This window comes from Rhinolophus ferrumequinum, chromosome 13 (assembly GCF_004115265.2).
Source record: "Rhinolophus ferrumequinum isolate MPI-CBG mRhiFer1 chromosome 13, mRhiFer1_v1.p, whole genome shotgun sequence".
Lineage (NCBI taxonomy): Eukaryota > Metazoa > Chordata > Mammalia > Chiroptera > Rhinolophidae > Rhinolophus > Rhinolophus ferrumequinum.
This window is the reverse complement of record NC_046296.1, coordinates 67,711,335-67,727,484: the sequence shown is the minus strand read 5'-3', so window position 1 is coordinate 67,727,484 and position 16,150 is coordinate 67,711,335. Positions and strand designations below refer to the sequence as shown.

General features: G+C 44.4%; 1 protein-coding gene across 1 annotated transcript; it reads left to right on the top strand.

Annotated features, from left to right (window-relative positions):
- Positions 1 to 3,128: 3,128 nt before the first annotated feature.
- Positions 3,129 to 15,671, top strand: RSAD2 (radical S-adenosyl methionine domain containing 2). Its single transcript, XM_033125415.1, has 6 exons — positions 3,129 to 3,510; positions 6,224 to 6,385; positions 7,735 to 7,964; positions 10,375 to 10,524; positions 11,175 to 11,207; positions 12,851 to 15,671. Exons 1-6 carry the CDS (start codon positions 3,162 to 3,164, stop codon positions 13,013 to 13,015), a joined length of 1,089 nt encoding a protein of 362 aa, XP_032981306.1. The 5' UTR covers positions 3,129 to 3,161; the 3' UTR covers positions 13,016 to 15,671.
- Positions 15,672 to 16,150: the final 479 nt, after the last annotated feature.

Here is a 16,150-nt window from a genome sequence, read left to right as displayed (position 1 = left end):
CCCACATGGGCCACTGTGAGCTGCACCCTCCACAACTAGATTGAAATAACTACTTGACTTGGAGCTGATGGGTCCTGGAAAAACGCACTTAAATAAAAGTTTTCTAAAAATCGTACAGTGACAACAGCAAGAAGGAAGGAAAACGTGGGGCAACCAGGACGCTTATTATTTGGAGAGGGGTATAAATTGCTCCGAGCACTCTGGAAAGCTCTTTGGAAGTACGCACTAAGGGTGGAAGTATGTACTAAGGGGAACACACGTGTACCTTGTGAACCAGTGATCCCACTCCTGGCTATATAGCCGACATAAATGGGTACATATGTTGACCAAAAGACATGTACAAGGAATTTCATAGCATAACAGGAGAACATTCTCAGTGCTCCCCATCATGGAGACAGTAAACAAATTGTGGTATGTTCAAACTATGGAATCCTAGGTAGCTGTGATGATGAACAAACTACTGCTATACTCAACAAAGTGGATGGAACTACAGATATGGAGTGAAAAAAGCAAAGGCCCATAGAGCACATGCTGTGTGATTGCATCTGTGTAAACTTCAAAAGCAGGCAAACCTAGAGTATGGCTGTAGAAAACAGTGCAGGCTTATCTTTGGGGCAGAGGTAGCATTTCAGGCCTGCGGGAAGGTATGTGAGACTTCAAGGTCTTGGTAAAGTTCAATCTTTTTCTTTTTTTTATCAAGATGGTTGTTACAAACATGCATTCATTCTGTCAAAAATGTGTTGTGCTGTATATTTATGAATTAATGTGCGTGTATGAATTGATGTACATTTCTTTATGCACAGTATGAGTCAATAAAACATTTACCGAGGAGATAATACGTCGGTTGCCAAGTAACTAAGTGAATTCCACAGTCCACTAATGCATTGCAGCCACTTTGATGTCACTGCAGGGGATGGCCCACATCAGGGACCCTGGAGGACGGGAGGAATGTGCACGTGTTTAGAGAGAAGAAAAATAAAAAGCCCCTGGGCTACAGCAAAAGGAGGGTGACCTTTCACTGTTACTCAGTTGTGTTTGGATGCCTTTCGTGATGGCCAGCTCGGAGGAGTGGAGAGCAGAGGGGGGCTGCCTCGACATCCCTCCAGCCCCCATCTTGAGCAGTTGGAAGAAGCAATCTCTCCGTGGCCTTACTTCAAAGCCGTGACTTTGAAGAAGAAAGTCTCCCGCGCCTGAGCCTCACTCTTAGATGGGGGAGGAAGACAGGAAGAAATAAGCCCACGTTTAAAGAAGCCGTGATAACTGTGGACTTCTGTGAGCTGTTTGCCAGAAAGGACTTGACCTACTGATTTTATTTACATTTTTTTCACATGTATTAATATTTTATCTGATACATAAGACGCTCCCAATGAACACTTGTTGAAGGAAAGAAGGAAAGAATGCCCGAATAAATGAATAAGAGAATAAATGAATGAATGAATGAGTGAGTGAATGAATGAGTGAATAAAAGAAACTAGTCTGGAAAGAACTGACTTAGGAAGTAATCATAAAACAGTGATCAATGATTGAGCACTATTGCAAGTGCTGAGATCTCTATTCAAACTCTTACTCCTTGTGTGACGTAAGTCCCTCCAGGTGTAAAGGGCAGTGTGTACCTGGCACACAGGCTACCTTTATGTAGATTTTCTAATTACTCACGCCCAGCAATACTCTCAGTTCTTAAAATACATCATGTTATGTAATCCTTAAAATGCCCCGCGTAAGTTAGACACTGATAACCACACTTCCCAGACATGTTAACAAGATCAGGCAGGTAAAGAAATTTACCCCAAATTAAATAGTATTGGCTGAACTAGAATTCAAACTTAAACATGTTTAGCTTCAAAAGCCTGCATGGTCATCTGGTATTTGATTTGAAATGCCAACTGATTCGGGTTTCATTTCTTCATACACATGGGATCTGGCAAAACGGTATTTGTTCTTTCAACCAGACCATGCTGAGAGTTCTGAATACTTTTGGCTGAGAAGATTCCAGCTCCTTGGATCGTACCCATCACGGTGTAATTAAGTACAGACTTCCTATTTTGCTGATCTTGCTTTCAGTTTCCCTTCTGAGGAAAAAAAACCAGAAGTCATCTGTGTTTCCATTCAGAGCAGAATCCTACTAGAACAACAACAATGAACCCTAACTGAATGCTTGCACGTTTCCAGGAATTGTTCTAAGTGATTCACATCAATTAGAAAATCCCTGGTCTTATAGATGAGGAAATGGGGATCCCAGGAAATAAAAACGTCCCAAACTCATGCAGCTAGTAAGTGAAGAACTGTTTGGGACTCCAGAAGCTGAACCACTCTCACTATCCCAAATTTCTCCAACTCTCATGAAAACATAAGACCACATGCTCAAACACAAATCTGATTAAAGAGGACGACAGGAAAGAAAATTTCAGTACAAGATTCAGTGATGCTTTCTAAGAAAACTGTAAAAATAAACAAAGAGCAAGCCACAGTAATTCTTGCCAGTTAAGAAGCATCTTAGCAAAGCATCTGGGTTTCCTAGTGTCGGTTGCAAAGTATGTAGAAATGCAGGCAGATATAAATGTCTAAATTTTCACACTGTGAAAATGGCTGAGTTAAGAGGAATAACTCAGGAAGGATTAAGGCACACATATCTTTATGTACCTCTGCATTTGGACTGTGATCTGAAGAGGACGTGAGAGTATGGGATTCTGCCGTCATTCTCCACAGGTAGGTCATGCTTTTCAACACTGGCTTTCACAGCAATCTTTCCCCGAAGGACCACTGTGTGAAGGGTGACAGGGTAGAAGCTTCTAGGTGTTTTGTCATGCATGAGTAATACGACCACTAAAAAGGTGGTTCTCCATCTACTTCTATCGCTGTGTGCTAGACAGAGATGCAGACGGAAACCCATATCTTGGTCTATGCCCGGTTAGAAAGCCGATAAACAGGCGAGCAGCGGGGCAGAGAAACGCAGCGGGGCAGAGAAACGCAGCGGCTGCCCTGTATCTGAGCCTTCGGTCTTGGCCCGGCTCCAACTTTCATTTTCATGAAGAGAATAACTGAAACTTAAACTCAGCTGAGGCTTAGTCAAAGGAGGTGTGTCTGTTTTCCCATGTCACATGTTGCTCAGGCACATATAAAGCGAGTCCCCGAGCTGAGGGGCAGTCACAGCTCCTGGCACCATGTGGCTACTCGTGCCCCTGGCTTTCGCTGGAAAGGTGCTGAGCACCTGCAGGAAGCAGCTGAGCTCTCTGTGGGGCAGCCTGGTGCCCCTGCTCCTCTGGCTCAGGGCAACGCTCTGGCTGGCAGGGACTGATGGGGCACAGACGCTGACGGAAAGGAAAGAACCCGAGGGGACCAAAAACCAGGAGGAGGGCAGCGAGGATCAGTCCGTCATCCCCACCAGCGTCAACTACCACTTCACCCGCCAGTGCAACTACAAGTGCGGCTTCTGCTTCCACACGGCCAAGACGTCCTTCGTGCTGCCCCTCGAGGAGGCCAAAAAGGGACTGCTGATGCTCAAAGATGCCGGTGAGTCCCCAGTCCTGTAAGAAACCAGGTGATCAGCCGCAGGCTGAGGGGATAGGGCTTTGGGGGCACGCGCAGGCTGGAGAGTTTCTCCAGAACTTTAGGCATTTCCCATCACCAGGTGAGGGTGCCCTCTGGGAAGAGAAGGTTAGGTGAGTTTGGGGACGGGTACCTATGACTTCCTAAACCCCAGAGCTGGCTGGTGGGTGGGTGAGTGGAGCAAACCCACCCCTGCCCCTTCTGCCTGGCTCCCAGTCTGCGCAGCATTCTGACAAGGCAGGTGGGCAGGTGGTGGTACTGAGTCTGTCCAAAGCTCTGATGGACCAGAGTTTTCCAGGAATGGTTAACGAGGAAAGTTGAAAAACACTTGGACTTATGACATGCAGTACTTGGGTCTTTCGTTTTAGAATGTGTATGGGCTCTTAATATGGAACGTTAAAGAAAGTCTGTACAACTCAAACGATGCAGTGACATTGCTCTCAGGGGTGACTCACTGAAGTCACCACTAGTAACGTGGAGGCACCTCAGACATAACGCGTTATCTCCAACTAAAAGGCAATATCTCGCACTCCGACTCTGCCCTTCCTCCTGTCTTTCTTTCCCAGAGAACCTCCTCAGCTAGCAACCTCAGCAATACCACCCATTCTCCCCCCTGCAACCGGCTTAACTTTTTTACAGAAGTATAACATGCATGCACAAAGCTACCCACATCTTGAGGGCACGTCTGGGTGGATTTCACAAAGTGACCACATCCTGATAAATAGCCACAGATCCAGGAAAAAGACATCACAGTGCCCAAAGAGCGTGCTTCCTTCCAGCTCTGCCCTTCCCCGCCCCCCAAGAGGTACCACTAGCTTGTAACACACAGACAGGTTTTGCCCGACTTTGTACTTTATGTCCTAAAATCACACGGTTTGCGTGTGATTGGATCTGACTTCTTTTCTCCCTGTTATGCTCGCTCAGTCCTCCACAGCCGATCCAAGAGCAGGCGCGCCTCGCCATTCCAAGTTCCCAGGGGGGTCTCTCTGAGGGCCTCACCATTTCTCGCCAGGACTGCTGCATCTCATGTCCTTGTCTCTGCTAAAATATGTGTTGATGCTTTAACTCCCCCACTTAAGTCTCTTGCGTGGCTTCACACCCCACGCTTGCGAGCACTGACTTGGCAAGCTCAGCGTCACCAGCAGGGTCCCCCACCCCAAGGCCGTGTGCCAGCCGTGTGGTGGCCACATCACATTACACCCGCTCACCGACCACAACACCTGCATCATCAAGCTTGTAATCGTCTGTTCTCTCTTCCTGGGATGCCGGTCCCCCAATCTCGGATAATGATGTGTCCACTAGTGCAGATCGCATCTAACAAAGACTCAGTGAACTGAGTGGAACCGAATCAAATTCAAAACGAACTCCCATGTGACACTGTCACTGTATAAAAATCTGAATTTCAAAATATTCCAGGTCTTCTAATCAATAATGGTGCGTGTGTCTCCGTTCCCGCTACTCTTTCCTCCACTCCACCAAAATTACAGGAAAATCATTGAAAGAAGGGGAACCAACCTGTAAGAAATGACCATAGTTGCTGTGACTGACCGGGGCACCTGGGTGGCTTCAGCACATGTCTGCTGGGGGAATGGCTGCTAGCGGCTCTCCTGCCTGCCCCGTGGAATGCAGGAAGTTTCAGGAACGGGAGCCAGGCCGTGAGTGAGAAGTAAGGTGTGAGGCCGGAGAAGGCAGATCCGCTGCTCTCCCCACCTTGGTCAGGCGAGGCCTGTGATAGAATTTCCAGAAAGGGAAAAAAAGTAAATTTGAGAAGAGATGGGAACTGCATCAGAAAAATCCCCAAAACAGAAAGGGCTGTGTTTTTAGATTGAGGGCCTTCAGAGTGCTCCCAACAGTGGATAGGGACAGATTCCACTAAGGCACATCATCTGACATTTCAGAACACTAGAAAGAAAGCTTCTGGAAGGGAAAAAGCCATACACTTAAAAAGGATTATTTATGAGAGTGTTATCAGACTTCCCAAGAAGAATATTAAAACCTAGGAGACCATAGGCAAGCCCCTAAAATTGAGAGTGCGAAGTGATTTCACGCAGAACATTGTATGTGGCCAAACAACTGATTACAAATCTATTTGAAAACATACAATCCCTCATTTTAATTCACAGTTTACATTTTTTTCAACAAACGCCAAAAAGAATTTTCCAAAATAAGGGAGTAAACCAATGGAAAGGGGGTCCAGTATTCCAGGACAAGAGGCATCCAGGGAGGCAAAGGGGAAATAAAAGTCCCAAATCCATGCAGAATGATCTCCCAGGGCTGAGTGGCCCAAGAGTAACCATTCTGGATTGTTCTAGGTTGAAGGGGAAGCGCTTTCATTTTTTGCTTCACAAGTCTCAGGGTTGCCTCTTTGCACCCTTGGGTTTCTAAGCAAATCTGTCATCTGCGTAACTAATTGTCTACGTTACAGTGGATGTATTTTAAAATAGGGGGGAAAAACAACTTCAGGTGATGTTTTCATCCTGGGGGACCCTGGGTGACACACATGGTATTCCCATAAAGTGGGGTTGACGGGGAACTGGGGTTAGAGAAGGCAAGGATAATGAGAAGTTTTATTTCACTTCTGTTGCATAGAGAAAATAGGACTTTGGCCATTGAAATAACAATGGATGTTTGTGAAGTGGAAAACTACAAGGAAACATGTCTATGTCCCTTGTCCCAGGTATGGAGAAGATAAACTTTTCGGGCGGGGAGCCTTTCATTCACCAGCGGGGCGACTACCTGGGCAAGCTGGTGAAGTTTTGCAAAGAGGACCTCGCTCTGCCCAGCGTGAGCATTGTCAGCAATGGCAGTCTGATCCGGGAGCAGTGGTTCCAGAGTTACGGTACGCGCCGCGGCGGCCTCACACCGCGCTCGTCCTGCCACGAGCGTCGTTGCTGTATTTCCTTCCATCCTGGACCTTGGGCCAGGCGTGCGGGGCACCGGGCGGGAGGAAGCCCAAACACCACGCTTATTCTCATCTCTTTTCAAGCTGTGCTTGGGGTTAATGGCATTTCAGTTGGGTAGGGCTCTCGGTAAACAAGCGTGGCCAGACAGATAACAGAAAACATGAGTAAGCGTGACTCCGCTGCATGTTTCGGGGGGTGAGTAGTAAGGGCTCAGGCTGTAGCTTAGTCACCTGGGGGCAACAAGAGCATAGCTTACAGTTGTGCAAACCCTGACCTTATTGTTCATTTGCTATCGTGTCATTTTTTTAAATACATACAGAAATAACCATTTTTTGTTGGTTTGATAGGAAGTAAGCGATTGGACAACGGTTCTTCTCACTGTTTTTGGAAACTCTGGTTTCTGTAATTTGAGAGCAAGTTTAAGGATTGACTTTGTGGTCAATTCTGTATAGCCAAGAAACCGAGGAAAACTCACACCTGGTCAGCTGCAAGAACCGGGCAATGAATGACTGGGTTGTAAAGAACACCTGTGCTAAAAGTACAGCGTCACTCTTAGTCACTCTTAGGAGGGAATTACAGGAGTGATAAGAAATGTAGAGGAGAAAGCAAGATTACAGAAAGCGATGGGAGAGAGACCAAAACAAAGATAACTCTCACCAGCATTTTCTGGGCTCCACAACCCACTATCACAGCTATTAATACGCTGTGTTACAGGGAGGGCCGTGCATTTTCTGGGTCCTCCATCAAACTCCCATTATCTTGGCTTCCTATGCATCTAACACGGTTGTGCTTGCCATATGGTCAGATCTCTATAAATATTTAGATGATGAATAAAACACATAAAAGATGTCAAGCAGACGCCAAAGAGTGTGGCTCTCCTGCAGAGCAAGTTTATTTACGTAATGAGAAAAGCAGCAAATCAGTAAATGCTCACAGATCCCAAGTAGCCACCTGTCTCAGAAATTACCTGATGTGATGCACAATTCATGAGAAACCTCATTTAAATATATTGATAAATGTTCACACATATACATGTGCAGAGTTTTAGAACGATCGAGTGTAACTGTCTCCATCATCTTATTACATGTATTTTTTCAAGATTATTTTATACAAGAACCAAGGCACATTTCAGTGAGTTTTGTGAGGAGGAGGAAAAATGTTCGTTTTTTTTTTTTAAATTAAAGTGCAGGTACAAGCAAATTACGTGTTATCATAAGGAGATATAAACAGCCAAGAGGGTTTGGTCCTTTGGTGGAAATGATTAAAAATGGTCGTTTTCCCTCAGGTGAATATTTGGACATTCTTGCCATCTCCTGCGACAGCTTTGATGAGCAAGTCAATGTTCTTATCGGCCGTGGTCAAGGAAAGATAAACCACGTGGAAAATCTTCAAAAACTGAGAAAGTGGTGTCGAGATTATAAAGTAGCCTTCAAGATAAATTCTGTCATTAATCGATTCAACGTGGAAGAGGATATGAGGGAGCACATTAAAGCGCTGAACCCTGTCCGCTGGAAGGTAAGCACACAGTGTTGCTTTTTTTGTAATTAAAAAAAAAAACAAACAACAACCAAAAACATTCAGGAAAGAACTGCTTCCGTGAAGTGAAAACTGATAAGGGTTCAGAGAACTCTGAAGCTATGGCTCCAGCCAGGAAGCTGAGCTCTGGCTCCTTCTTTCTTCTGTTGAACTTCAAATTACTCACATTCTCTGAGCCTCAGTTTCCCCTCCTGAAAACTGGAACTGATTCCCTTCTGGAATATTGTGAGGATAAAGGCCAGAAGATACATTAGGTGCGTGGGGGGGTTCTGAAGACCATGCCCACAGAAAGCCGAAACTGTATTTATTTAAGAACTAGAATAAGGCTGGATTTCTTTCTAAAAACTCTTAGATTATTTGTAAATGGCAATTTGGTTTTCATAAATTCTGTGAATACATTTTTCATGGAATTATTAAAAGACATTGAGGACAAGGCCGTCCTCCAGTTGTAGCAAACCTCATTCACCAAGGTTCGTGCTTCAGGACCTGCCCCACTGTCAGCTACTAAAATGTCTGAAGTTCAAAGACCCGCAAGCCAGTGTCCTTGCGGCACCCACAAAGCGCCGATACTTGCACATAATTATAAATTAAAGTTTCCTACCCCTGGCTACTTTTCAGATTCAACTCTGGGAACTGTTTAAAAAACAGCTTCTTGGACCTTACTCCATACCCACCCAGGTGGGGGTTGAGAGTGGGGCAGACATTAACGGGGGGGGGGGGGGGGCGTGTTTGCATGAATACATATCCTTGACAAGCTGCCCTAATGATTGTTTATATAGCTAACCAAAGTCTGTGCCTGGACAAAGAGTAGATGCAACGAAGGATAACACGTAGAATTTAATCTAGTGAGCATTGCCTCATTCGCTCTGAAATTGCCTTTTCAAAATCCTGACGTTTTTAGAGGGAGAGGCTTAGTTGCGACCTGTTCGGAATGCAGTTTCCTCATCAGATCGTTAGTGTCCGCAGGCTGCAAATTGATGCAGATGTAACTAGATGCCCCTGGATCAGGTGCCTATTCTTGTGTAATCACTCATGTGGTTCAGGAGCTGGTTTTCCAAGGCTGCCTCCTCCAGGGAGGCCCTGGGCTTGCAGCCTCCATCAGCCGTATGCCAGGGCTGAGCACTCCTGGGAGGTAAAGGCCCTGTGGTATTGTCAACCAGAGGATTTGCTGTCTCCTGCTGGCTTGCTCAAGCAGCAACAGATTGGGCTCTACCTGGCCCCCCCCCATTTGATACCCCCACCAACCCCCTCTCACACACACGAACACTCTGCTCTCCTTCAACATCCTATACTTGGCTTTCTCCTGAGAGGCCCCCGCATTCTAGCTGGTGGATTCTGGAGCCAAAGTCAGCAGGGGAACCTCCCACATGTGTCATCACCTATCTGACACTCAGGTCAGCTTGGGATGCCCGCCTGTGTGGAAAGCTCCCTCCCTGCCAGGGTTCTCTCCTCGTCCTGTGCCTGGACTGGTGTGGGTGCTGTGGGTACAAAGGTCAGTGGGGTTCCCTCCCAAGATGCTCGCAGCCTACCGAGAGAGACAGCATTGAAAGCAAATAGGAGAATCACCATGTGACCAGGGGCAGTGCAGGCAGACGTCACAGGATTGGGGAGTGCAGAAGGAGGAGTGCCTGGACAGGGAACAAAGCAAAGAAGGCTAAATTGAGGGCATTAAAAGTCACTTCTGTGCTGGCTAGAATGTAATCAAGTGCTGCATAGAATCCCCCCTTACGTGAAAACCCTACAGACCTGGTTCGGCACCAGCTCTGTCATTGATCAGCTGCCACCTACTGTTACCTTGAACAAGTCCCTGGGACTGAGTCTTCCTCTCCAGACAATGTATTTCTTATGATGGAATAACACATTACACACACACACACACACACACACACACATTTATTTACTTAAAAGAAGGTTGAAAAAGACTATTAATGGCTTTGGAAGACTGTCCTTATATATTAACTGAAAAACCAATATATTCTCGAGGCCTTAATAAGGATATATTAAAAATCAAAGGAAATGACATTTTGAAAATACTTATTTTTTGGTTTGGGAGTTGAAATGATTTGTTTATTTTATGGACGCTTTTGTATGATCCATAGTTCCTTCATTACACATCTGTTATTTCGTAATCTGAAAAAAATAGATTGTAAGGCTAGATCAACTGTAATCTAGACCAGTTTTTTAAACTTTGTATTTTAGGAATGTTTGCACTCCCTGCATTCCAGGGAGAGGTCTCATTTCCTCAGAGAGCTCTGCCTTTCTAGAATGTTCCTTAGTTCAAGGAGTCTCGTTTCTTAAGAGATGAAGCTCGGGTCTGGGGAAAATGAGGTTTGGGGTAAAAAAATGATGGAAATCTCCTTGCAAAGCAAATACTACACTTGTGTTTCAGGTCTTCCAGTGCCTCCTAATTGAGGGCGAGAATTCTGGAGAAGATGCCCTGAGAGAAGCAGAACGATTCATCATCAGTGATGAAGAATTTGAAGACTTCTTAGAGCGCCACAAAGAGGTGTCCTGTTTGGTGCCAGAGTCGAACCAGAAGGTTGTATACAGCAAACGCTGTTTTCTTTACACACCGTTAGATTGATCCCAAAGAGGACAATATCCTGCCAAGGGCTCCACAGTGCCAGTCAGAGGGTGCATCGTGGAGGACGGGACCTCAGGGCAGAGGTCCAATGTCCGCCCTGCACCTCCCAGCTGGGGCTTTGAAGGAGCCCGAGGCGGTGCCCTACCCACCAGCGGGTAAAGTGGTACCGAGGACAGTGGTGTAAGATTAGTGGTGAGATCTCTCTTCATGTAATACATACATGGACAAAGGGGGAAATTATAAGCCTAGTGGACACAGCCACTAGGGATATTGAATAATACAGAACAGGGCTCCCCCATAGCTCGAGGAAATGGGGACAATACCCTGGAGATTTCACTGTCAGGGGAGCTTTCAGAGCCACATTGGACCCTGTCCCTGGTGGCCTGGGCCTGCGTGAATCTGTTGCAATCTGAATGAACACAAACATGCCCCTGCAGATGTGTTAGGTGAGGAGGCTCACCTCATGAAGGACATGCCCACAGATGCTCAAGCAATTTAAGAAGCGCTGAAGCCAGAATAACACACACACGTCGTAGGACAGAGTAGAGCGTGCATATTTAAAAATACACTTAAAACTAAATGTGTATTTAATCTCTCCTTTGCAGATGAAAGACTCCTACCTTATCCTGGACGAATACGTGAGTGTTTCTAATGAATTATAAAATTATCCCTTAAAATTAATTCAGCCCAAGTTATAATGAGTGCAATCATTTAGTCCACACTTGTTCTTCTCAGCCAGCATTTCATATGTTGATCGTCACTGATTGGCCTGAATATGATGGAGCCCTGACTTCACTGTGTCAAGTTCTGACCTTGGCACTTGGGCAGGTACTGGCCTGACCCGGTCCCTGTGTTTGCACTAAACCCCAGATGATGGTTTCTCCCATGTGGCTAGGATCCATGGTTGTCACATCGAAGCTGACACGACACAAAGTGGGACCATCTTGGGCTAGGGGTTCTCTGGTGACAGGGCACCCAGGGCACTTTAAAGGGAAGTCATATTACACTTTACATACCTTTAATACCTCAGATTCTGTCAGCTAACCCTCTGATAATCTTGACTTTGGTGAGACGAGGCTCTTCTTCAAAAGCCACTTACATTATCCTTACCCCAACTGCCTTCCAAAGGAAAAGGAAAAGCTACCCTCTCAACACTGAAAAATACATCACTTCTTCCTTTCCCTTCTCTCTTTTTTGTTTGCTTGTTTTCGTCTAGATTCATAAACCTCTAGCAAAGAGCAAATAATTCCATTCAAAGAGCTGTTTTTAAGAAATGAGCTCCACCAAGAACCATGGCTTCAGTATTTAAATTGACTGTGGTATTTTGAGAAATGCTTATTGTGACTTGGTATTTTATTATTTTAAGTTAGTCCAAGACCCTTCACAGCCATTTTGTTTTTGTCACCATGAGCTTTCTTCCAGGGCATTAGGAGAAAAGTGACAATACAATTGTTCAGTTGGTGGGTTCAAGGTAGAGGGGTGAATTCAAACAGAATTCATTTTGGGAAGCCAAATTATCACGATTGGCTGGAGGTTTTGACAAACCTTTCTCCACCAACTGTCTTCTTTCACACAGTTGGAACAAACACAGAGGTCCCACAATTTGCTTTTGGCAATTTAAGAACATGTGGATTCCATGAATACTACTAGCGCTCCTAGAAAATGCTCAGGGTCGATGGTAGGTCATAGACGTGTGAGGACCTCATTCCTGCCTATATGGTGGATGCTGAAGGGTATAGACCAAGAGCCTTCACTGGGCTTACAGAACTCCTCCCGATCTAGTGCCTCGGCCTCTGCATCTCCATTCTTATCCTTCTCTCTCCCTTCCTCTAAAGAAACTTTTTATTACTAGTTACGCTTATATATTCATGCCTGCACAGTTTTCACTCCAGCAACACCAGCGACCTGCAGTTTCCTAAACACACCATGCTGTTCCTTGCAGCTTACCATTCCAAAGCATCATTTAGATGTCAACGTTTTTTGAAAGTCTTTCCTGATGACTCCCCCCCCACACACACACACACACACAATGGAGGGACATGCAGCATGTAGACAATTAATTGATGTAACGCCTTTATGGGACTTCACGTGAGCTGGCTGAGTAGAGGTGGGGTCCAAGGAGTGCAGCACCCTCAGTCGAGAATCTGGCCCACAATTCTCTGTACACATGTGCTGAGATGATTGCAATCTCAGCCATCATTTTGGGTGAACCCTCAAAATTGAGTTGTACAGGATAAAGTGTATGGAAATGCCCCAATTTCTGTCATGAATTTCTATCTAGATGCGCTTCCTGAACTGTACAAACGGGCGGAAGGAACCTTCCAAGTCCATCCTGGATGTTGGAGTAGAAGCAGCTATAAAATTCAGTGGCTTTGATGAAAAGATGTTTCTGAAGCGAGGAGGAAAGTATATGTGGAGCAAGGCAGACCTCAGGCTGGACTGGTAAGGCTGACGGCGGACCGGCCTGTGGCCCATGTGGAACTCTCACTCAGACTCAGCGTACCGCCTGCACCATCCGCCAGGCTTCTTGGTGGCACTTCTCAGGGGCCCTAAAGCTGATTTTCTGTTGCACTTGACATCTGATTCTCTGTGGTTACCGAACTCATAACTTGGATAATCGAATTCCATAGACGATGCAAAATCCATTAACTTTAATTAATTAGTTTATTTTGGTACTGGTCTTTTGAGCCTTGTTTAATATGACCCCTGTATTTCCACTTTGAAGTAATTTTTTCCAGTTTGTTCATATGATACTCAAATGTTTTCTGCTAAATACCGAAATGCCAATTTTCACATCTGAAAAAATTGCAAAATCTCTGTCCCGAACATTTCTACTTGTAATGCTTTCCTTGTCTGCCCTTATACCACTGCAATCCTTGACTTTCTCCCCAGAAGTTCAGAAATAGTCAACAGGTATTTCAAAGGATAAGAAACGATAATCTTATCAGTCTTCAGTAAGTACCCAGGAGGACAATGCAGGCCTGGATGCTCAGGCGTGGCCCCTGGCCCACGCTGACTATTCCGAGAATGTTAGCTATCTCCCTCGCTCTCTTTTCTCTTCCAAGATTCTTAGCAAAACCAAGATACACTTTTCATTTCATGGTGAAGTCGACAAGGGGGTCAGTGCTTGGGCAGCTGTGTGAACCTCTATATTCAAGCCACATGAGTCTGTGAAGCAGAAAGATGCGAGTTGACTTAAGTGGATGGCTGTCCCCGTATCTCTGGACTACCATGAGCTGCTCCTGAAAAGCACCGGACACAGCCTGTAGGAAAAACTGTGTTAACGAGTGTAGAATGCACTGGGTTTTTATGTACATAAAGCCGTGGCACAATATAACTTTTCCCAATTAACTCCTACTCACTTGAAATAAGGTTTAACCTTATTTCAGATTAGGTCAGAAAGACAAGGTCCAGTGCCTTTCTTTTCTAGCTCTAATAAAGTGCTAAAGGAAAATTGTGACTTAGACTAGGTCAGGGAACAGAGTCCTCTCTTTCTGGAAATAATCACATGCCGTTTGTTTATGTAACCTAGATAGTATCTCATTGCCTCCAAAATAATAATTTCCTGTCATTGTTTCAAAAAAGCAAAATCATGGAAAATTTTTTGCCCAAGCAAGAAAACTTTTAATCCAGGTGCCATTCCACTGTGCGTCACTAGGAGGCGCTTAAGGGTTGCCTGATTGCATTACACCACCATGCGGAAACTCCACAATCCGTGTTCAGGACTTGCTGGTTTTGAAAGGCTTGTTCTTTGTGATTATTTTCCTCAGAAGAGATAGTCCTACTTCAAATTTTAGGTCACTATAAATCAACTAAAATGTGTTTTTGTCCCATCGAGTTGTCATGAATTTTCAAATTTATAGTTTTACTTTTTAAGAGAAAAATGAACTAGAAAGTTTTTTCCCCCCTATGGATTTTGATAGCGTCTAATCTATGATGATGCTAACATAATCAGGATAAACACAAAACAGGTTTTTTACTTAACACGAGTGTATTTTGCTGATTTTCACATTATTCAATAATAGTAAGTTCAAAAAGAAAGATCACATAATGTGAAATCACCGAAGACATTGCCTAGTATACAGCAAGTACTCAGTCAACATTATTTGAAACAAAATCCAAATCGGAAGCCCAGGTCCTCTGAGTCAGAGTGAATTTTTCTCAAGCTGAGGGAAACTATATTTCTCTTTCCCCAAAGAGAAATATAACACAGAACAAAACAAACAAAAAAAAAGCTGCACTTAAGAAATAAGCTACAGTATTTTAAATACGTTATCCAGTTCCTTTATACATTATCCAGTTCCTTTTATACTATCATCTCCCTTCCTTATGCACTATCAAGATTTGCAAAGCCTTAATGTTTAAACTATTCAAATGTTAATTCTTCTTCAAGGGGAGAAACAAAGACTTTTAGCATTGCCATAAAATTCAAATTTGGATTCTATAACATTTTGCTTTATTTTTTTCAGTTTTAAATGTGAGTCCTCAGTTTTATGAAATATGTTCCTTTTTTAGGGAAAACAAAGGATAATTTCATAGAGGTAGCTCAATTTCAGTGTGAAGGGCGAATATTTCGTGGCACCTTTAATTATTGCTTAAGTCTACACTGTAACAACGTCATTGGAATTTTGTCTTAAGAAACATAGATGCGTCAGATATGAGTAATTGCATATTGGATTTAAAAAGTGCGAATCATCTCCGTTATTTAGTGATAAATGATATGAAAGTTACCTGTTTTCTTTTAAGTGTAAAGATGAGTGAGATCATTTGACTGAACCATCTGAAATGTAGGCTCCTGTCTATTCCTGTCTGGAGTTTGGAATCGAGTCGTTGGGTCCCTAGATCCTAACAAAGTTGCAATAGACCTCTATCAGGCAATAATGGATTGTGTGGGCTACCCCCTTGTTGAAAGGACTATTTAATCAACTATGATTTGAGAAAGACAAATGAAGCTGCAAGATTTTAAGGCTTTGTCTTGAGTGTATATAGGACGTCTGAATTTTGGGAGGATAATCTGTATATATTTTTTCTGTATATATGATGCTCTTAAGTATTGGTTTGATGGGTCGTCAGACATTATAATATATTAAAGTATGTTTTGCACACTGCCTTCTCTCTGTGTGGGTCAATGTGAATGCTTACAGTAACTGCGTGCTTTACAAACGGCCATTGCTAAAGGCAAGTACAATTTCAAAATCAACATGGTTATCCATAATTAAGAAGCACATTTCAGACAACCCACTCGGCTACGACGTGGAGTAAAAGCGAACCACTGGGAACATACTCTTGTTTTCTAAAATGAAAGCCAGCATCTTGGGGATCCAGCATCCAAGACCTGGTCATGCCAGAAGGAGTGAATTCCTGCAGACAGACAGACAGACAGCAGGTGTAGCAAAAGCCTTCCACGTGAGTGGTCATAGCGCCACCCTTCCGAGTGTGACCTGGTCAGCTGTCCAAGGAGCAGGCATCAGGCATCAGAGTCCCGAGGAGATGCAGATCTTGCCCCAGTACCCCGTTTCCTAGCTCTCCTTTCAGCCCTAACCCCTCAGGGACAACCGGTGGGGCCTGCATCTGTTCAACT

Excerpts from the sequence above, each read along its gene's own strand:
- RSAD2 (XM_033125415.1), top strand. The coding sequence starts at position 3,162 with ATGTGGCTACTCGTGCCCCTGGCTTTCGCTGGAAAGGTGCTGAGCACC. Across the intron at positions 6,386-7,734 it reads GCAGTGGTTCCAGAGTTACG|GTGAATATTTGGACATTCTT; the intron begins GTACGCGCCGCG and ends GTTTTCCCTCAG. Across the intron at positions 7,965-10,374 it reads TGAACCCTGTCCGCTGGAAG|GTCTTCCAGTGCCTCCTAAT; the intron begins GTAAGCACACAG and ends CTTGTGTTTCAG.